This window comes from Xiphophorus hellerii, chromosome 2 (genome assembly GCF_003331165.1).
Source record: "Xiphophorus hellerii strain 12219 chromosome 2, Xiphophorus_hellerii-4.1, whole genome shotgun sequence".
Lineage (NCBI taxonomy): Eukaryota > Metazoa > Chordata > Actinopteri > Cyprinodontiformes > Poeciliidae > Xiphophorus > Xiphophorus hellerii.
In genome coordinates this window covers 25,388,556-25,412,269 of record NC_045673.1, presented here as the reverse complement: position 1 = coordinate 25,412,269, position 23,714 = coordinate 25,388,556, and the positions used below count along the sequence as shown (strand labels likewise).

General features: G+C 38.7%; 1 protein-coding gene across 7 annotated transcripts in view; it reads right to left on the bottom strand.

The window, feature by feature from the left end:
- Window positions 1-23,714, bottom strand: part of srpk2 (SRSF protein kinase 2) — a 71,940-nt gene that overhangs the window by 22,651 nt on the left and 25,575 nt on the right. For 5 of the 7 annotated variants that reach the window (XM_032590360.1, XM_032590381.1, XM_032590375.1 and 2 more), the window contains 5 exons: window positions 6,642-6,796; window positions 2,924-3,032; window positions 1,333-1,420; window positions 1,048-1,135; window positions 850-956 (listed from right to left, as the gene is read on the bottom strand). In XM_032590360.1, coding sequence (XP_032446251.1) covers window positions 850-956; window positions 1,048-1,135; window positions 1,333-1,420; window positions 2,924-3,032; window positions 6,642-6,796 — 547 coding nt within the window. Of the gene's footprint in view, window positions 1-849; window positions 957-1,047; window positions 1,136-1,332; window positions 1,421-2,923; window positions 3,033-6,641; window positions 6,797-6,875; window positions 6,932-19,131; window positions 19,236-23,714 lie in introns of those variants that run through there. The other 2 variants (XM_032590388.1, XM_032590394.1) reach the window with 2 other exon arrangements.

Sequence of the window (23,714 nt, the reverse complement as noted above, 5' to 3'; positions counted from 1 at the left end):
AGAAGCCTCCGATGCATTCAGACTTCGACCATTTCTCAGACCCCGGTCATCCTTAATTTATTCAATTGAAGATTTTACCAAGCGATGTGCTTAAACAACACATTGATAAAACATTATCAGGTTTTTATTAAAGAAGAACACCAACCATGCAGCTAGTGCTTCAAAAGTAGTGGAAACGGATCCATTTTTAAGCCAAAATTTCTGGCTCGTTTTTCTTTTTGGTGACAAAATCGTGTAAACAACCAGAGCAGCCGTTTTGGGAAAGATCATGTGAAATATTTATTCATCCTACTGAGTGACGCAAAGATAGCAAAAGTCCTCCTATTAAGTCCACTAAACTAAAGCAAACCTCTTATAAGGTCATCAGGTTACATTTTCTTATTTTGTTTTATAACAAGATTAAAGGGGAAAAAAACCCGTCTTGGATGAAAAATTATCACACCCACTTCTGCCATCCATGCCTATATGCATTTTTTCCTGTAATTGTTTTGGAAAAAATTACATTAGGGATATTAGGGACACATGGATGAGTCTCTAATATTAATAACGCCTACTGAATTACTTTGGTTTTAGCACAATAATCCAGCCAATAATGTTCTGTAAGATGAAGCAGCAGAAAGCTGAAGCTTCCCTTTTATACATGAAAACAAAAAATAATTCAGAAAATTATGAATATTTCAAAAAGAAACAGAGCATGGCAGTAATTCATGTTAAATGCGGATTAAATGTGATTCCTCGAGGGGATAAAAGGTGTCAAACTGGGGTAATTTGATGAATTGCCATGTTTCGGGTGCTTCATCCATATTTAATGGAATCCACCGCAGTGTGTTGCTGCGTGGGTATTATCACCTGTCTGATAATGCTCTTGACACACGGCAGCGGCAGACCTTGGTAGTTGGATTTAATGATCCATTTCAGCAGGTGATGACCCAGCACCTCAAACACCATACACACATCTGGTTAGACGAGTCAAGGGCTGCCAATATCGCATCTCTGACGGGAACGCTCGTAAAAACACGACACGGGTAAAACGTCTGACGAGGATACGTATGCCGTTGACGCCGGAGATCTTGAAGTCGTCTATCAGCTGCACCACCATGTCTTTGTTCGGGTCGCCGGGGTCGCTCTCTCTCACCTGGGGGTGAAATGGACGAGAGGGAATTATGTTAAAATAGAAGAAGAAGAACAAACAGCAGAGGCAAATGTCAAGAGAACATAAAGAGGTGAACAACTGCAAGATCAAAAGAAGAAAAAAAGACTAGAAATGACAAGATAAAAACCCAAATACTGATAAAAAAAATAAATAAATTAATAAACCAATCAGATTCTCACACATCGCAACAATTTGATCTCATCCAGGGCCGTTTCCGTGTAGTGCTGGGCGCTCTTCACCACCTTCATCGCCACGAAGTTCTTCACTCTGTAGTTCAACACAAACACAGAGGGCAAACTGACTGACAGACTGGAATCCGAATCCCTGCCTGGTTTTCTCTGGGAAAACTTGTGTCGTTATGCAATTACAGAGCAGAGTGAAGAGATATCACTGTTCCACAAGGCTCTGTTCGCGGGCCATTTTTAACTAATATGTATATTCCCCTAAAATCACTTTGGGCGCCCAGGAGCAGAACTAAACAAAAGGGATGAAGGATATACTGTAGTTACGAAATCAGCTTCCTTGAACTCTACAGAAACAGCTGGCTCCTTGAAAACATTATTGCGCATTGCAGCTTTTATGCAAGGACAGAAGTCATGGTAATATTTTTTTTTACCTTTGAATATAATATTTTATTTTACCCTGCCTTGTTTTGGGTTTTTTTAAGTTTTAATTACCATGCATGTATAATCTTGCCTTCTCTTACCTTCGCAGGACATTTATTCATTTCTGTGCTGTTATTAGCTCCGGCATGCCGTGAACGCCAGCATAATAATAACTAATGAGATTTTGAGAAATGGAAAGACTCCTTTCTTGGCAGATAGACTTGCATTAGGAAGCAAATAATCCAACTACTCAAAGTAATACTAAAAAAATATAGATGATAAACTGCTGGGCTTTTTATTATAGGAAGCAATAGTTTATAGTTTACGGTTATTGAGTCTGATAGAAAAAAATATTGAAGAAAACAATTTATAATTGCAGATTAAAGCTCAGAAAAGCTGAGATTGATGTTTCTAAGTATGTTATAATATCAGTAGATATTTTTATTTATTTAGTAATTTACCCCATTATATTAAAAAAGTACTTTTCCAAGCAGTGAAAGAAAATCAGAAGAAAATAAACATTATATGCCTCAGTATATAATGACAGAATTTTTCAAATCAGAACCCACAATTGCAATTTTAATTTTTCGTTTTAAAGACAAAATAAAAGAGAACATTGTAAGAAAGGATGTATGTAGAAGGAATTAATCCATTGTTAAATTTAGATTTACAAAAACAAAAGGCATACAGTTTATTTGTCTAACACCGTGTTGGAGTTTGGTTCCAAAATAGTAACCAAACTCCCAACTTATTTTCAACATTAGTGTAATTAACACCAGCGGCCCGAATAGATGAGTTTGGTGAGAAGTTACTCCTGGTTGCTGATCCTGTCAGCCATCTGCCCTGGTTGCCACGGCGAACCGAGTTATAGTTCAAGCTGACAGATTCGGTTTCCAGCGCAGGACGGTGTTGGTTGCAGTTGTCAGTGAGGAGACGAGTCAGATTCTGTCAACAAGTGCATGTGTGGTGTGCGCTTCCGGTGCGTGTGACGTGCGCTTCAAAGCCAGCACCTGTAAGTGTCGACTATGAGTGAGTCCCGTTTCTGGGTCACGTCTGTGTTTGTAGAGGATGTGCAGACAGAAAAAAAACAACAAAAAAAAAAACACGAAACTCTGAAAGCGCAGATCGTGCTGCAGTGAAGGTGTTTGTGTGTGATGAGACTCACTGTATGTCCCAGCACAGCCATACTGTGGAGAAGTGGCCCCATCCCAACTTCCTGATCACATGGTACCTTCCGTTGAATAAATCCCCGATCTTCACCGGATGGTATCCTCCTGAGAGAGGCGAAGCAAGGAAGGTGAAGGTCACACAGAGAGCTGCATCTGACGCCGACACAACGGCAAGCTAGGATTTAAAGGAGCATCTACGCAACGCACCGCCACACGGAAACACAACGTTAAAGATATTTGTTTGATGTTACATCAAACAAATATTTTTCATACAGAAATGTGGGTTTCATGAAGAGTATGTTTAATAGTAAGAATAATTTATTTAGTCCTAACTGTATATCTAACATATGCATCACAATTTACGGGAATGCTATACAAATTAGCTGGAAACATGTCCAATCACATGCTATGCTATGCAGACACTCTGTCTGCGCTGATGAACATACTTCACCTAAAATGACTGACATATTTTATAATAGCAGACTATCAATCCATCGAATAACTACTTTAAGTACGGAAAAGCAAAAAAAAAAGCAAAAATGATTTTCTCCGTCCTGTAACAAATTGTTAAATTTACACTTTTCATCCTAATACAAAAACAATATGTCACCTGAAAAGCAACACATGTAATAGGGTTTTGATGATGTGGATGATGCGCTTTGTTTCTTTACTATTAAAATTCTTTTGCATCACCAGATATGAAAAATATGTAAAACTGTAGCTTGAAACATATCAGTATGACAGTCTCCATCAATAAGCTCTGCAATAGCGCAGTAAAGACATATTTTCATTAAATTGAATATTTTCACCACAGCAAATCAAATCAATCAAATCAGTCCATTACAGATTTCAGATTTATTCAAGTCACGAATGGGCAATTAATGTTAAAACAAGTATGTGACTATAAAAAGACATAAAAACTAAAAGTATCAAAAGTTAAAAAGTAACAAACAATAAAAAAACAAAAAAAAAACCAAAAACAAATATAATGTCTTTATAATTAAACAGGCAGAAATGTCCTTGAGCTCAAACCCTCTTTAAGATTCAAAAACTGAAAATACAAATAATCACCACTTTCACTTCCTTTATATTCTTACATATTTTCTGCAGAGATTACAATGGAAAAACATTGATGAAGGCCAAAATCTGAAGAATTATCCATTAATACTACTATCTAAACCTTAATCAATTTATGGGCTGGATTTCTAATATGCCAGGAATTCAACATATGTATTTGTTTTTGTAGAGTGCTGTAAGCATGATTTGTCACAAGAGTTTATTTTAAGCATGACAAATGAGTCAATGAGTGAAAGCTCAAAAGCCTTTCCAGTATGAATGGTGAGATTTCAACAGGCTTTCACAACAAAAAGATCAAGAAAAAGGACATAATATGAAAGGCATTGTTAAGTTTAAAGCTTCAAAAAGAAAAACCTCTACTCATAAAATACTTTTACACTGCTATAAAAGACGCTGCAAAGTAAACAGTGTGTTGAAGTTGCCAAATTAAAAACATATTTTTCTTTTATCAATGATTTGACAGCAAAGTATATAAAAGAAATGTTATTATTTCACTTTTCTGATGATTTCTTGTCTTAATGAAGTGAAAACTGACAGTTTGACTGTTTCCTTAGAAAAATAAGTTGCTGTCTCCAGTCAGGAAGCTTTTGTGGCATTGATGGAGTTTGATCAAAATTCACCAACACTGATAATTACTAAGCTAATAAATAAATTCGTAAAGGGCAGATACAGTATATTGTTATAGAGCTAGAAAACCTGAACATCTTGTAAATATGAAATCTAAATAGACTATACCTGGTCTTTTTTCTTTTTAAGTGCACTCCTCGGAGATAACAGTTTTTTTTCCTGCTCTCCATGAAGCCTCCTTCTCAACTCCTCTGGGATTTGAGGTCATAGTTCAGATATTTGAGCTTTTAAGATGCGATTCAGCTGCTCTCAGTTGGAAAAACAATGCCTTTTTTTTCTTTACCACAATTATGTCTCATTACCACCGTCCCAAATTAGCATCCAAACCAGAATGAGTGATTTGTGCAAACTTCCATGGCCTCAACCAAAAAAAAAAAAAAGTCTACAAGAAGAACAAATCAGAACTAACAAAAGCAATTGCACAATGACAAATAGTTCTGGGGAACAACAAGGTGATGTTTGTGAGCACAAAGTTTCATCAGGGTTTCCCCCATTCCATTATAAGCCTGGCAGGCCACCAGACTTTACTTGTGCCCCGACCAGGCTAAGCATTGCTTATTTATTTAAGTCTTTTTAAAATGTTTGGATTTTTTAAGACTTTATAGTTGGTGTTCAGGTCATTTTCCAATCACACATAATTATTAAGTGATGTATACTAATTTTCTGTAAAATGTAAACATTTTTTTAACTCAAAAACACGACGGGCCGCTGGATGAATGACTGCCCTAGCACCCCACCACCAGGTTTAGCAAGTTTTCTTGGGGAAACTTTGTTTCCTACTTAATAAAATGTGCAGTTGTATCTTGTTTTCTCATTTTTATACATGTCTACCAGTTCAAAATGTCCACTGCCATTCACAGATTGCATTATTAAATTACAAAATAACTACTTTCTCAAAACATTAAACCTGTTTTTGTATCCACAATAATTAGCTGCAGCTCAAACTTGTTTCTTTTTTCTTTTTGAGGCAAATCAACCAAATTAAATAGATTCTTTAACTTCAAATGTGCTCTGACTCAGCATACCAGTTCTTACCTTCCTTACAAGATACATATGTAGTAGCTTTATGTGAAATGTTAGGGTTGAGCATGTTGAAAACTAAATGCAGACAGACTTGTAGAGTTTATCGCGAGTCTCCATAGAACATCATTTCAACACCTTTGTTGCAATAGTGCAGTTGAACTTTAATGAGATTAACAGTGACTCAATTGGAAAAAATATGCCGACATGCATTTGAGCATTAATGCTGGTCAGAATGGGAGCAGAAATTACAGGATCTTCCTGAATTCTGCAGGAATGCTTGTAATTCTTTTTTTCAAATACAGATTTTTCCTCTGTGGCAAATTACAAGCAAACTGTGTCTTTTGGTTGCTTTTCCAACCAACTGCTTGCATGCAACATTTTTTGCAACTTTCTCCTATTAACTAGATAAATCAGCACATATATGTAAGCCCTTTGAACTTACATTCAACCTGGACACTTTGCCTTCACTACTTTCATTCTAGGTGGCAACTGCATTACGCTCTGATCCAGAATTCAGTGTCAAATGTTGTCTCAATTCTCAGCTACATGTTTTTACCCTTTTTTAAATGTTTCTTCATTTCAAATATGGACATGAATAAAACTTGCGAGTTTTAAGCTAGACCACAAGTCAGAAAAGATAAGTAGTGAGTAAATATTTAGAATTTTAACATGTAAAATTCTTACTGCAGCTTATTCTTTACAGAATTTTGCATGATTTATAAAAAAAAAAAATAACGCACTTAAATGCATGAAATGAATTCATCATTGTAAGCTACAGTTGCTCCATTCTTGCAGGAGCCAAACAACCTTGAATTGTTTGAGACACGCTAATGTTTATATAATGTTATATTCTATAACACTGAAAGAAAAGGAACGGAGGGGGGGAAAAAACCCAAAAAACACGCCATTATCGAGCTCTGTGGGGCAGATGTGGAGGGTGGAAGGTCCCAAACGGATAAATTCAGCACGTGTGTCTGTAACGCTGACCTTTACAGTAGTCTGCTGGGTCCTCCTGCTCCTCATCATCAGAGCCCAGTATCTCTTCCTCCGGCTCTGTTGGCCCTGCCAGCTCAGGTGGAGGTGGAGGCGGAGGCGGGGGAGGGGGCGGGGTACTAACCGGGGCTTTCTGCTGGGTTTCAGGCCTGTGAACACAACATTGAAACAAAACTTAGCAAACCTGACCTGTATCGCTTGATTTTTGTGTTTCGAGCCATGACTCACAAGGACCACTGTAGACTGAGCTCTAAGAGAGGATCACTCATTTCAAAGTTAGCCGTGCTTTCATTCAGATATCAGCTTTTTCAACAGTATCAAGGGATTGGGAAGGGATGGCACTGTCAATAAAAAGAAGCATTTTTATCAGAGAGCCCATCAAACAGAAGCACTATTTGGTTGAACTGGCAACGTTTTTGCTTCTGAGTGAAGAAACCTGAAAGTTGGCGACTTTCATCATCAGCGTGGTGGTTAAAATAAATTCACAGAGATGTATAATGCTATTTAGAAGGAAATGGTGTTTTTCAGCGATTCACTCGGCTGCAAGACAGCGAGAGAAATCAAGACATAAAGCAAAAACAACTGAACATCAAGTTGACGTTTTATCTTTTTGAGTTTTCAACACCTGTCTGTCACGAGACATGATGGATTTGGAGAGGTTGGTAGAAATCTAAAGTGGCCAAAATTTATATTGGCAAGTCAAAACTTCAGCCACAAAACTGGTCGCTCACTTATAATAAGAACACAACAGACTATGGTAAAATCAAACGATTAAGGCTTATGAGAATATGTTTGGAAAGTTTCAAGGTAGTGACAGTCAAAATGCAGCTTAACATTTCCTTATTAAGGAACAGTCACATCTTAACTGTAAGTGTCAAAGCTATTTGTAAGGCCTTGTTCACACATAGCCGAGTCTTTATAAAAACAAATATTTCTGCCACATAGTTAAAAAAAAGTAATATTGGACACACGTGATCAGTTTCAGAAAAGTTTTATCTGCACAAATACAGACCTGAGCATTGTTTTAGACATGCCAGACCCATAGGGGGCAGTGTAGCGCAAGGCAAAAACCTGTCAGCCAATCAGATTGCGTCTAAATAGTCTTTACTTCCTGTTAGGAATTAAACATGGCCCCCGAGAGTTCATTTGTGTTGACAGATATTCAGGTTGAACTATTTTTTAAGAGAGCATTAGAATATAAACTTTATAAAACACAAGACGATGTTGATTGGGAATCGTGTCAAAGCAGGCATATGGATATATCGATGCATTACTAGACACAGACTGTAATGTGTGGGACAATAAATCTCTGTTTTTCAGAAGGTGCACACGCAAACACAAATAAGTTGGTGAGTCGGTTCTGAGTTTTTTTTAATATAAAATAATCATTTGAATGATATTAAACAGAGTTTTTTGTGTGGATGAAAGGCCAAAATGCAAAAAATGTGGACTAAGCCTAAAACAGGATTAGACGACCAAGAAGTCAAACACTTTGGACTTTGTTTGACTGCACAAAATCTGTGGTTACAGGATCCAACAACCTATCTGTTTGTTGCCATGGCAACACCAGAAAATAGGGGGCCTCATAGGTTTAGGTACCAAAACCTTAACATTGTGACGATGCAAAGACACACACACACACACACGCAGACAGGGTTTTGGGGAGGGAGAAGGGTGATAACTTGACATTGAGATTTCATTGTGATTTTACAACTCTATCAAGCATTCACACACACACACACACACACACACACACACACACATACAAAAATACGCAGGCTGTCAAGGATCTCTGTCCTTGCAGCAGGATGTTCCGTCCCTCTTTACCAAAGCAGTCACGTAGAGTGTCATACATCACATATATAAGCTCGGTGCTTTTGTGAGACTCATCCTGCTATTGGCTGTACTAATACCACCTCCCCCCTCTTTAACTTCCTGAAGCCAAGCTTAGCTGCAAGCAGAATTAAAACAGTCTCTTTAAGATGGGCAGAGGAGGCATGGTCACAGGAAGAAAAGAAAACTCAGCGGGGGAACAGCTTAAAACGGCTGCAGAAACAAACAAGACAGGGGACGGCTGAGAAACACAAAAGGTGAGACGGAAAAACACGAACAGAGATGTGGATAATCACAGGAAAACAGAAGACACAGGTCTGAGGCGGAGACCAGAGGGGGAGAATAAACAGACAGATTATTCAGGCACAGAAAAAGTCCAAATACAAAACCTGCATACGGAACGATCGACACGATCGGACGTAACAAAAAACAATAACAGATCAGGAAAGACAAAAGACGAACACCAACCACCGACCAACCGAAGGTAGATTTTTGACAAGTCGGGTAAATTGGAGTAACTCACAAGCCACAGTGGCAGATTCACTACTTTAAAAAAGAACAGTGGCTGCTAGTCTGCTACTAAGGCAATTATCAGTCAGGCGACATTACATGTCTGTGGTGAGGCGTAGAGATGGCCATTTATAGTATTATCATTTGTCATTTATCGTGATAGATGTCTTACAATACGAATTTTGATTCATCGTTGTCACAATAAATTCCAGTTAATGATGTTTAAAATAGTCCTAAAAATGGGCAGTATTGTTGGGATTGTTTGCTCAATGAGATAATCAATAATTATCAATAAATTAAAAAAAAATATTAAATGCAGTTGCTGTGTGCAGTTTAGTGATGTAAATCACACTTCTTTATACGACTGGTGTCCTAAAGAAGCATGTTACAAACGGGAATATTTTTCAAGCACAGTTTGTGGATCTATAATCGCTGTGTCATGAATCACAGCCATACGGGTTACCTCAAAAAAAGAAGCAAATCGTTTTCATCCCTTTTATTGTCATCACAAAATGTTGTGCTAAAACCTGAAGTCCATATCGCCGACCCCTACTAAAGCGTTCTGCAGAAACCATCACATGAGGTTGCAGTATTTTATTAATAAGGAGTGGAAAACAAGTGACAGTGATAATATGTGACAGCAGTCATTGTTCTGCTCCCGATATCAATGCTGGTGTTTTTGTTTGAAATGTTTTAGAGGTTTCAAACTCTTCTCCCTTGAAAATATGATTAGTCAGAGTGACACCTGAGTAACCGGGTAGGTTGCTTCACAGAAATGTATTATTAACCTAATGAATGCCTATGTCTATTTAACTGTGTTGAAAAATCACATGGTCAAATGGTTAGAAATAATACATCAGGTAAAATACAGACGTGAGTAAGCATCAGCTAATAGAGTCAATTTTCTTCTTGTTTTTAAAGGTCCCTTTAATTTTCACGTTGCCATAGCGCCTAGGAGTTCATGGTCTTATCCCATTATATTCCAACCATGTTCACATTGTGAGCTAAAAGCACAAAATAACCCTACAATTAATAGCTGCAAGGCAGAAATCACCCCGAATATCAAGCTAGCTTAAAGACTGCTATCCTCCAGTGTCTTGAAAAGTGTTCATGCCACTTGGCTTTTTCACATTTACTTCTGTTACAATTGCAAGCAATGCATAGCAGTGTATTATAAGCCTGGCGGGCCACCAGGCTTTATTTGGGCCCCCACCAAGCTTAACATTGCTTATTTATTGAAGTTTTTTTAATGTTTGCATTTTTAAAACTTTATAGTTGGTGTTCAGCTATTAATCTTCCAATAACACATAATTATCAAGTGATATTTTCAAGTTTCCTATCAAATTTAAACATTTTTGAACTCAAAAACATGACGGGTCGCTGGATGAATGACTGCCTGAGTGCCCCAACCAGCAGGTTTAGCAAGTTTTCTGGGGGAAACCTTGCTATACTTAATAAAATGTGCCGTTTTATCTTGTTTTCTACTAATGTTCTCTTATAAAAACCTCTGAGGCGTTTGCAGAACAGCTGGATTTATATTGACACCAAATTAGTTTTGGAAGAAACTGTATAGCAGCAATTTATTGGGTTGGCAATGAACTTTCAGAAACACTCTGTGTATAAGTTAACTTTTAAGCATGTTTTGCTCTAATGTAAATGGACTGAGCCAGTGTTTATGTTGCTGAGTCCTTAAACCTCGACAAGTAATCCAGAAATAAATCCTCCTCGCTTCGATATTTGAAAGCGCGCTTTCAGTCGATCTAGCTGTAAATTGCAAGTCTAGACAAGAAGGTTTCAGCCAATAAAACGGCACGCGGCGCGAGGGGAGCTACCGCAGAATGCGTCATCCAACCCGTCAACTTCTTATGAGTATTGACATGAACAGGCTGCTTCGTCACACCTTTTACCCCGCCGTGAGTCTGTGTGTGTCTGGCTGTGCGCAGTTTTCCCCCTATCTCTCTGCTCACGCCCTGTAATGGTATCTCCAACCCCAGCGGGGAGAAAACAAAAGGACAAAAAAAAACAGCCCAGCATGTTTTTCTGGGTAGTTTGCTGACAGGAAAGCCCTCCTACCTCCTGAGGAAAATTAGCTCAGTACATTCCAGTGTGACAAATGTTCAGGTAGATGGAAAGATGTCGACACTGTGTACATTATTCACACCTGAAAACCAGCTAAGTCATGCCATCTCCTGAAGTTTATGACGGCAAAGTAATGGTCAGATGTAATGAGGAATGTAGAAAATGCTCGACACAATGTAAGTTAGCGTTGGTAGCATAACTTTGCATGTTCTCCCCAGTCTAAAAACATGGCTAAATTGCCCGTGTCTCTATAACAAATTTTGCTGGGAGATAAATTATCCCAGTAATTCTAGCAGTAAATGACAATACTCTTGTTTTTAGTCTCTCAAAGACTAATAAACCTTAATTTTGTAAAGAATACTTAACACTGGAACTGGAAGATATTTTAAATGTCAAAAAAACACGACAAACAATAATAAAACGGGAACAAAAAACACTTACGACCCAAACCAATAAATAAAACGGATTATGACGTCTCTAAACAAATTTCCCCCATTTTAATTTATCATGTGATTAAGTGATTAATTGCTTGTTGCGACAGGCTGAAATCATAACAACTCATCACCAAACATAAATGGTCAAAAAAGGAAACCTTGCTTATCGGTTAAAACAATGGGGAAATTGCTTGATTAATAGTTTGAGAGAATTTTTTTATTGATTTTGGAAAAGGGTATAAATCATTCTCAACATGAAATTAATATAACGTAAATAAAAACATATTTTTAAAACAATCAATACTGCTCCTTTAACTGTTTTTCGCTCTCTTTTCAGAATTATGCTTGTAATTTTCTATGGTTAAACTAAATGTTTCATCTGCCAGGGGTTTGTCTTGCTGGACACATAGACAGACAGAAAGTATATGTAGCTGTTAATGCTGATAAGAGGAGATTTCCTGATAATAAACAAATAATAATTATTATTCTGTTGCTGTGAGGGATCCAGAAGTCTACATGCCTAGTCTTTGACTTGCCAGTTTGTGTTTGTTTTGTTTCCAGCTAAAAGGCTTGGGAGAAGAGGATGACGCATTTATATTGAAAGAGAATGACGTGTGGCTCTGAATTCCTTCGCCTACACAGTGTTGGACTTGGAGTCTCCTTTGTTTTGTTTTTTGGGGGGGGGGATTGCAGCTTATGAGCTGATCAGCCATCCACAACACACATGCAGCAGTCTTCGTGGGCATGTGACCTATACGGTCAAAGCTGGGGTTTTCCTGGTTTTGGTAGCAATTGTTATTGGCATGTTTGAGGCACAATATGCCATTAAAATATTACTCAAGTGTGTTTTTGTTACACTGCTTAATGTCACTGGTAACATTTCTCACTTTGATGGTTAAAATTGAAAACAAATGTACCAAAAGGGAGTATTTAGCACCTTTTTCTGCTCTTGGAGGTTTTTTTTTTGTTGCTTTTTTTAATCCAACAGACAAAGCAGCAAGTACATAAAGCTTGCTCTGTCTTACATCATCTTCCTTCAATTTATTCTGGTCTAAAATTTTCTGCATCATGAAGATGCAGACAGGAAGACGTCGTCTTGCTAATAACAACCAGAGTCACAGGGCATCGCTAACACATGTCTGACCGATGACAAGCCACGCAGAACAGCTGATCGCTCTCAAGTTCAAACTCGATGACTCATCCTTAAACATCTTTCATTATCACCAAGGTAACAGGTATTCCTTAGCAACAAGAGCCCTGTCCTCCGCTCCCCACATTAAGGCGTGGGGTTCCTACACCAGTGTGGCGGTCCTTCAGCTCCGGATCTCCAATGCTGCGGAGGTGCCTATCTATACCTCTGATTCATTCACGGTGCATCTTTCCTTTCTCTCCATCTTGGCCGTGTGAGCCAAGACAAGCTGAGTCATTCTCTCCGCTCCTCCAGAGGATCCGTCTGCTTGCAGAACTAAGATCTCGCAGCTATTTTCAGGATGCAGCCTGACGTCACAGGCGGCACTGTGCTCCCACGTCGCAGTCTGTAAGTTGCACAGCATGGCTTAGCAGGATTCCTCCCATTCCACATACTGTACTTATTGGTTTTGGACGGACCGTCGGTGACAGAAGGCAACAACAACCCATGCATTCCCAAGGCATCAGAAGAAAGAAAAGTTGCAGTGGTGCAGACTGTCAGCCTGAAGCTTACAGATCAACTTCTAACATGCAACTTATTTAGTTTATATGCAAATTATTTCCTAAAATATTCAAATAGAATTTTTTTTTTTTAATGATCAACTATTTCTACTTCATGTATTTATTTTACTTGCAGAAACTTTGACATTTTTGAATATCTGCTTTTCATTACAACAAATGGAGCTCATTCAGGTTTAGCTAATTCGCAAAGACATGTTGCATGTTATTGTTTACATCCGCAAATTTAGCGCATGCGAACAACACCGGAGGGCAATAAAACTCTTCTTTTACTTGCCACCCATGGCTGCCACGGAACAATCCTGTTAACAAAATGAAACGTAGAGATGTATGTATTATTAATTTAGAGCAGTGCGCCGCAGCACAGCAAAATCACTCATATTCTTTGTTTCCCTCACTCTGTTGGTTGTGCTACGCACAGACTTGTTGCCATAACAACTGACCGACAACAACGGCACTAGCGTATCAGGATTCAACACCAAAAAAATACACAAACATTCAGATCGGTACAGTATCATGTTTTCAGGCTTGCTGTTTATTTTGTAATTATTAATTAATAAGTGATCGTCTGAACATTGCAGTGGTTGATTAGCCAATTTAAACACCTGCTCTACTAATGATTGGTCAGAGCTGGTGTGTGGGTCGCCTTTTATTTTTATTTTATTTTGTATTTTAAATTAACCCAAAAGACACCACATTCTGAAGCACATCTACATGTTAAAGTTGTCAAAGTCAAGCTAGCTTAACTGACCTAGTTCCCTCTCCCTTGCTATTTTTTTTAATTAAAATTTTCCTGACCTTGTCATCTACTTTTCGTAGTGTTGACAATTAGTAGCAAAGCACTGAATCCTGTTTTCTTGTACATTTCACGCATACATTTAAGATTTACCACATTAAGGTGACAACAGCTAAAACCAATGGTAATTATTATCAGCAGTAGGTTTTTTCCCCTCCAGCAGGGAGGGGGGGATCTAAATACAACGTTTATCTGGTTTTATTCTAAAGTTGTCTTACAAAACATCTGAAATACTTTACAAGTACAATGAGTTTTTCTTCATCCATCCATTTTCTGTTCACCCTTGTCCCTAATGGGGTCGGGAGGGTTGCTGGTGTCTATCTCCAGGTACGTTCCAAGAGAGAGGCGGGGTTCACCCTGGACAGGTCGCCAGTCTGTCGCAGGGCAACACAGGACAAACAACCATGCACACACACACTCACACCTAGGGAGAATTTACAGAGACCAATTAACCTGACAGTCATGTTTTTGGACTGTGGGAGGAAGCTGGAGCACCTGGAGAGAACCCACCATGCAAACTCCATGAAGAAAGACCCCGGGCTGGGAATCGAACCCAGGACCTTCTTGCTGCAAGGCAACAGTGCTACCAACTGCGCCACTGTGCTCCATAAACTTTCTAGAGTTGCGCTCCTCGTGGTAGCAGCATGCTAGTGTTTCTCTGTTACATTAGTTCTGATTTGTTCTTTTTGTTGACTTTTGTTTAGAATTTTTTTGGGCTTGCATGTTTACTCTGGATTTAGGGTCATTCTTAGATATTTGCCACTTGCTCAATAAAAAAAAAAGAACATGTGAGGAGTTGCATAAACAGTCTTCGCACACTTCAGAATAAGAGCACAACGTCTGGCTACTTGAATAATTCTTAACAGTCGATAACCTAAACTAGGCCTGTCGCGATAAACGATAAATCAATTAATCGTACGATAAATTAAAACTATCGACCTCATCTTAATTATCGTCTCTTCCGGCCTTTTTCTTTTTCTGTTAATGACACTCAATGAAAAAAGACTCAACTCCGGTGCTCTCCACTGACCCTCCCTTCCTCATTTCCTTAGTGTAAAGCCCAGCACACACTACATGATCTTAGAGCTGTCGGCCGATTGTCGGCCCATTTTCAAAACCTGACAGACCACAAACTAGCCGACAGAAATCCTAGGTATAACGGTTCGATCGGGTTCGGTCCTGCCGTGTGGTGTCCAACAACTACCTGTTACATTCAACAGGCTGCGTTAACTCTCCCAGTCGGGGAAAACCCCTGATTTAGATCAGTGCGGCAACGACGATCTACCATAACACACCACACACTACAGGATGAACGGTTACGAAATCGCAAGCGACAATCTTAGAACGACCAACGTTCTAAGATTGTCGTAAGGGGAAAAATCAGGGCAAAAAAAATCATGTAGTGTGAACTATTGCATCAGGTAGTCGATGTGCCCATCTTCTCTATTTAAAATCTAATTATTACTGAAGGGCAACATAATATACAGACTTCATAATCTGCACTCTTTTGGTTGAATGCAGTATTTATTTCCACTTTGGCTTTATGTTGTTTAGTTTAGCTCCATTAACAATTTTTGTTAATGGAGACTGAGAATCCATTTTATTTTTGTTTTTGGTTGTTTTGTTTATTTTGTTTATCAGCTCCAGTGTTAAATGTCCTTTTGAAAATAAAGTGTATCTAACTTTGGCAGAAAATCACATGCATTATTACGTCATTTCCATTAAATCAGTGTAAAAAAGTCTTCAAACAATATTATCGTTTATCGCAATAATTTTTGAGACAATTAATCGCTCAGCAAAATTTGTTATCGTGACAGGCCTACTCATACGTTCTTTCTTTACGATATTTATGAAGCGTAACCACAATGTGCCCAGTTGTTTTTACAACTCAAAGGTTAAAGATGGATCAGGACTGCTTTGAAATGGAAACCCAACAAACCACTATCCTTGAGGCTGCTGGTCGGTTGGGTGTTTGTCACTCCAATTTACAGAGACTGTATTGATTGTTGGGAAAACTCAGCAGAGGCCAGCGGATACGAGTCCACTCACTGCATTATATTGACTCAGCTATATGGTACATCCATTATTAGGTGCAGTTCACACATGGACGTGATGCTAACACACAAACGCAACATCCAGCAAAAATCAATCCTAGTATGAATTGCCACAAAGACCTAATATTAAAGTTGGAAAACATACAAGCTGTCATATACTCAAAGCTACTGTTCACGTTTTATCTCTCTAATAAGGGAAGAAATTAACCACATTCCTAACACAAAATGCTGCTGGGATCAGCGGTGCTTTTTCACTTTGCAGTCCTCTTCTCTCTCTATAGCGCTCTTGTTCTCGATGTTCTGAATGTACACATTTCAGTGCAGTGAAGAAATCCGGCTACAAAGCCTTTTTATTGTTATAGTTGCCCACACCTACTGAGGGCATACTAGCCATGCGCAAGTATGTAAAACGCTATTATGAACACCTACACGGCGCCTCTTTCTGTAATGCAGTTAGCCGTGTATTTTTAATTTATATCATATGCCTTTGAAAGATAAAACAAAACATTAAATAACTACTGATATGCAAACCCGAGTTAAACCCGTTTAGCTCAGTTGAAACATGCATATTTGCAGCAGATTTTTCTGAGACAAACAAATCTTTTAAATCTGATTTCTTTTCCTGTTTCTTTTCTGTTTTATTATTTTTTTGCATAACTGGCAGTTATCAATGCAGGTTTCAGAGGCAAAAGGGGCGTGAATGTAAACACATAAGCGACCAACTTTTTTTCCCCCAGGACACGTTCGGTTCTACAACACTATTTTTATAAAGGGATAGAGCAACAGAAGAGCCTGTTGGACTCAGTGCGGTATTGTTCAACAGCTTTAAGGTACAGTAAGTAGCTGGTTTTATGTTGCATACTTGAAAATGCAGCAATATTAGGATAACTGCTACACAGAAAAACAAGCTGAAGCACAAATTCGGTAGCCTGTAGCCTTCTAGCAACCCGAGCTAACAATTCAAACTGGACTCAGATGCTAACAAACTCCATGAGTCTTTAAGAGCAGCTAAAACATTCTGTTGTTGAAAAACCCGAATTTAAACTCCTGCTGAAAGCAACAGAGGTAAAAACGTTGCTCTGGTCAGCATTCAAGCTAGTTGACCAAGTCTTATCAAGCTTATGCCATTTCCCCCGCCACTGGTACTAATGCTAATCATTTATAGCTAATGTTCTAAGTGTTTACTTTTATAGTTGTATGTTTTTATTTTGGAGAATGTTTAATTGTTTTTATTGGAGAGGACAAAAATGCGTGTACACGATATTCACAATTAAATGACATTTGGCTTCCCCTTATAAACAGTAAGAGGAAGCAGTCTATTGAACATATTTTTGTACACTTCAAGTGGGATTTAAATAATCCCAGAACCTGGTAAAAACCTGGTATTCCCTCTGGAAGTTACTGAGGGAATACTTTTTTTATTATATATGAACGTGACTTGGTCAAAGCACTGTGATGTCACATCCATTTCTATAAGCAGAGTCTATAGCAACTAATGAGCCATGAGCTGCTTGGACAAAGTGATTTGTGATTTAATCTGTAATTAAAGGTTTGCCAGGGACTACAGCAAACAGACGGTACGGTGTTCTGAAGAAACATGTGGTAAAGACAAGGTTTGCCTTAGGGCTTTTTTAAGAGTTCAACAGTAAAATAAAATTGTTGCCCGGTGCAAAGAAAAAAAAAACAAACATGGTGATGCTTCCATGACAACCTGGGAGACAAAAATGTTTTCACTGGTTAATGTTAGAATTGTGTTGTGCAAAAAAAAAAAAGAAAAAAAAAAGGAAAAACATTTAAAATGTCAAAGTAATGATGAGGATCTTTAAATTTCTGTTTCCATCTGAATTTTTTTTAAAACACAAAAATGCTTGTATTTGTTAATTAGAGAATAAACTTACTAACTGCATTGACAAAATATCGACATCACTCTTATGGGGCTTTATTGCATCAAGGTCATTTCTTTTTTTTTTTTTTTTTTTTTTTTTTTTTTTTTTTTTTTATCGCCCCGCAAGGGGTCTTTTTGTGGCTCTAGTGTCCCTTTTTCAAAGTAGGCTGACAGGAAAGGGGGAAGAAGAGGGGGGAAGACATGCGGTAAACGTCGTCGGGTCCGGGAGTCGAACCCGCGACAGCCGCGTTGAGGACACGTTCCCTCTGAATGTGGGTCGCGCTAACCCCTCCGCCACCACGGCACGCCCCCAAGGTCATTTCTGAAGATGAAAAATTATGATCCTGTGAAGCGATTCTCTATTATTACTTTTCATACGCAGGCTCTAAATTATACCTACTAAACTAAACACTGCTCCAGAAAGTGGATGTTAGCAATGACAGCATACCTATATATGACTATTCTATTTGCTACTGGGCTAAGGTAATTTTTTATAGGTTTCTGCTGGACAGATTTTATAAATTTAGTTTGAGATGAAATGATAGAAATATGTGTCTTATGTTTTGAATTGATACCCCAGTATCACCAGAATGTATCATAATTATCAGTGAATATTACACCCTGCCTGCCATGACATTTCTAAACTGCACTGTTTAAACCTAGAGATGCAAATTCAAAATTTTACTGACTCAAATTTTAAAACCCAACAAGAAAACAAATTGTGATGGACTGGCGATCTGTCCAGGGTGTACCACGCCTCTGGACCATTAACCTCGGAGATAGGCACCAGTACTCAAAGATAAACATGTAAAATGATGGACGGACGGAAAAATAAATACTTCAACGTACAGTCTGAGTTTTAAAATAACTAGAAACACTAACATCCCTACAGGGTAAAAAAATGACAAGACAGAACAAGCCTGGTTTGCCAAACAGATACGAATGTGACAACACAAAGTTTGTACCACTGGAATGGAGATCCTCCTTGATAGTCTCAAATGGTTACACAATTATTTAGAAAGTTATTCCTTTAATAAGCTTCTATATGGTTGCAGCCTTTAAACTGGATATTCTTTTCAAGGAAATGCATTAATCTATGCAGAGAAACCCTTTTATATAAATACTGAAGCAAGTCCTGACTGGTAAAACTAGAATCCACACGGACTGACGACAGCTCGACGTCTACCTGATTCGGAGGGCCCTGTGACGCAGACGAAGGACACACAGAGCCAGCCCCCATCTCTTCTTGGTGTCCAAGCTTGAGTTTAACGCCATATGACAGGGAAGAGAAGAGGACGGCGGAGCAGAAAACACGGCTGCCGCTCTCCGGTTCAGTCCACAGCAGTGGACGGACAAGATGGACCCAGCTCTAAATTCCAGCAGCAGTCACATGGAGCTGCGACACCCACATGCTAAACGCACCATCTCAGCAGAGCTACAAACACCAACGCGGATCCGGCTTCATCAACTGAAGATACAAAGATGAAGGTGTGCGCCAAGCATTTCACATTCAGTATCGAAATGCTACCAGAAGTGTTTTAATAGGCATCATCACCTGCATGAAGGATTTAAAAATAAAAAGAGGTGAAATATTGTCTCTGCCCTGCTGCCCTGATATTAAGTTGTCAGTATGTCAAGACAGTCATGCCTCAGTGTATTATAAGCCTGGCGGGCCACCAGGTGTTACTTGTGCCCCCACCAGGCTTAGCATTGTTGATTTATGTTAGTTTTGGTTTTTTTCATGATTGCCTTTTTTAAAAAAGACTTTATAGTTGTTGTTTAGGTATTAATCTTCCAGTCTTCCGAATGGAATGACCACTTTATTTACTATTATTGAGTTTCTTTTACAAATCCGCAACTGCACTTGGGTATTTTTAAACACAAGTACACTCGCAAGAACACAAATAAGTCGCTTCATAATGTCAAAAGCAGGATGTTTATTCTCAGTTTGCACGTACGTACTAAAGTTAAATCTAGGAACCACAAGCTGCTTCAAGTAAACAGACCTCTGAGCCACAACAATACAGAAAAACAGCATAACAGGATCTAAAACTACACTGTTCTGTGACAAATAAGCTGACCATACTGTCAGTCCAAATATCAGCTGTGATGCAGCTGCTACAATCCATCAGTCACATTTCTTTATCGAAATAAAAGCGTTTTTCTGGAAAAATGTCGAGCTGCACAGACAGTGGCGCAGAATTACATCAGTATTTCGAAATTAGTTATTCTCAGATCAGACTTGCAAATGAATATGCATGTAGTTAGTAAGAAATCGTGTGTAAATGTCAGAAGAGTTTGTTGCTCCAAAACCAAGAATAAAGCTGGAGTGCTTTGTGTACAACTATGAAGTTCCCAACACCTGCAGTTCAGTAGCAAAAATGCCCTGGAATAGCATTTTAGAAATGATCATAAGCTTATTTCTGGCAACAACGTGAAACTGTAAAATCTAGCATTTTTGAGGAACACCCTGTCCGCCATCCAGAAGAACCAGGTTTTGGTTTTATGTACAGGGAAAGGTCGTGTTGGGATTCTCTTAAAGATAATTCTTTAAGTGAGTTTGCAAAAACCAGAGATCGGAAACCGCTGTTAAACACTAGGAACAGACTTCTTGTAGAAGATGAAAGCTGAACTATTAGCAAAGAACACCGAGTTAAATATCACAAATGCCACATATGGAGGCCACGTCACGGCTGTCAAACACGAGGAATTGGTGTGAGAGAGCATGTTGAGCTGGCACAATCAAAGCTAAGGAAACCCCACCCACTCTGAGCTAATGTGGGAGAAAATACATCACACACACACACACAATTTGGAGCATACTGCAGGAAGTCTAACAGGGTTTTCAGATACAACAGATGAATGCAACGCCCAGTTGGGCAGCAAACGGGGGGATACCTGGTCCTACTGGGCTTAGTGTTGAAAATAACAGCTGTGAGGACGCACATGCTTCTGTATTGTTTGTCAGTCTGAGTGTAGAGGTGTCTTCAGAATAGGTTATCTTTTTACACACAGGCATATGCAAAGCCACACAAGCAAACAAATGGCTCCCCACAAACATGAACAGGCCATTATCATTCCACCGCCTCGCTGCTGCAGCATCGGTTCTGGCCGGTCCGCCGCTGACCTCGCTTTACCCACCACCACACTGCGCAGGTCTGCAGAGGGCCATCTATCTTCTCCCTCCATCTTCCCTCGCTCTCTTCGTCTTTGCCTTGTTTTCCCGTTCCCTCTTCCGACTTTTATCTCCGTCTATTGTTTCTCCAGAGGTTTCTCCTTTCCTTTTCTCCACGCTCTATGTGGGTCTTACATATTTCCTCTTCCCACTTTATCGCCCATCTCTTAATAATTCCTCAGTGGGACCAAACCTCTTACAGGCCGATCACTGTGCCATGTTCCCCTTTTTCCCATCCCAAAACGAACTCCTCCACCCCTGCTTGCTCACTCTCTCTCTCTCAATTTCCTGTTTCAGCTGAGTATATCTTACAGTGGAAAGTCCATTCCAGGAACACTAGCAGATAGCTGTGAACTAATGAGAAAGGCCCTTGCTGCAAGCTAAATACCCAACCCGCATCAGAGGAGTTGAAATAGAAGAATAGGGATTCAAAGATGTTAGGTATTTTCTCCTTCAGAATATGTATTTTAAGCTGGAGGTACACAGCTTTCAAGTTTACATACACTCATTTGAATTATTACTTTTTTTTCTTTTCTAATAATGTCCTTTTTTTGGATGTGTATTGGTTATAGACCGCTGAATTGTTAAAACAAGGATTGGTGGCACATTTTAGGGGTTGTTGTGGATTTTCCCCGTCACACATACAAGATTAAATAGTGAAAGATATGGCGAGGATGAGAAAATGGAGGAAATTTCAAATCGTTTCATTGTTGAAGCAGTGGCGGTGGACTGGTGGAGGAGGAAGAAGAAGAGCAGCTCACTTCCAAAAAACTCCAACTATCCCACTCAGATTAAAGGAAAGTGGTTACGACATTCAAGGAAAGCCCCAAACATAACCAAGACCATTATAAACTGGAACACAACAAAACACCAGTGAATAGTTTAACAGGTTGTTATAAAACAAAGTTTTATGCCAACATGGATGGAAAGGGTGTTGGGTGGTTGAAACTTGGACTCTATTCGGTGAAACCGAGTCCAAACAAACTTGGTTTCTGAAGCTAACAATAAACTTTTGGGATGGTCTCCATCTAAAGCCTGCTGAAAATGAATGCATCCACGTCTGATGAGTGCATCAAGACCTTATGACTGCATCTGTATGGTGCTTAAAACATACAGTGGATAAATCAGTTCAATCATATAAGGATGCAGGAAAACACCCCAATTAAAGTTTGTTATTGTAACATTATTATAATACTACATGTTTACACTTGAACCATGCCACATAAACTATTAGCCTTACCAATGTAAATTATGAAAAATAAAACAAAACAAAATATATCAACAGGAATAGAAAAGCTGAGACGAGGAGAGAGTGAGTGGTTTAATATTCCTGAAATACATAAAATGCTGCTAACCTATTGAGTCTACGGAATTGGACTCCAAATGTAAAGCAGAAAAGTTTTTTTCATCCCGTTTCTTTATATAAAACACATTTTGCTTTATATAATCCCTCTGCCAGTACATTGAAAAGGCAGCATGAACAGGAAACAGCAACTAATAACTCTTCTTAATAGGATCGTGCTGATGTCCTTTAATAAATTTTTCACACCCAATGATTGAAGTGTGACCTTTGACCTCATTGTCACCAACACCCCAACGAGGGAGGGCGGCACACTGCAGATCAGGTGCCCAAATACCAATCACTTGAACGCACCTCAGAGGTATCGCCATGGCAACAGCTGCGTTGCTTACATGGTGTCTAGTTGCCACCAACTGTGTGATTCCTATCACATCCAGGACTAAGGCCTCCATATGTGGGTTGTGCTTAACCCCTGCGCCACCACAGCACCCCCAACTATTTATAACTTCTTAGAATGGCATGCATGTCTCAGAAAATTATAGTTTCTGAAAAACATTCACATTTGAAATGGCTTCTTCAAGATGCCACCTAATTTTTTTATCTACTGATATTTATTGATTTTGAGTTGAGAGAATAGTAAAAAATAACATTCGCAAAAATGCTGTCAGTTTTTGTTTTTTTATTTAACACCAGTAACTGATCAATCAAAATTTGTTAACTATTTATTCATGTATTTTCAATGGTGTTTTATTAAAATATTTAATCTTTCATTCATTACTTGATGGGTAAAACAAAATTAATTCAGAATAAGACATTTTCATTTTTTTACTTTCAATTCACAATATTCACTTTGTGATGCACTATTGCACAGATTCCTATAAAAAAAGGACTAAAACAAACAACAGGACTATTAACATATTTTCAAGGTACTGTACACCGGTATTCTGAAACCATATGAAATATATAAACTACATCCCATCATATTTCCAAATATAAGCACTAGAGAGTACAAACACACTGCTTAAGAGCACAATGTCACCAGATCAACAGCATTAAGAGATCCTTCTCAATCCATCAATAACACCACGAGAGCTGCACCCTCGCTTTGCAGCAAAACCTGCAAACTTTTGACCTTCGGATGTTTAGCATAACTCTCTTAATTCTTATTCTAAGACTCTTCAAAGGACATAAACCCTCCATCAAGGAGCAGAGGTTATAATCTAAAATGACATGCATGTCAAAAGAAGCCGCTTACGCCGAGCACTTCAAAAATCCATTCACAAACACACACATC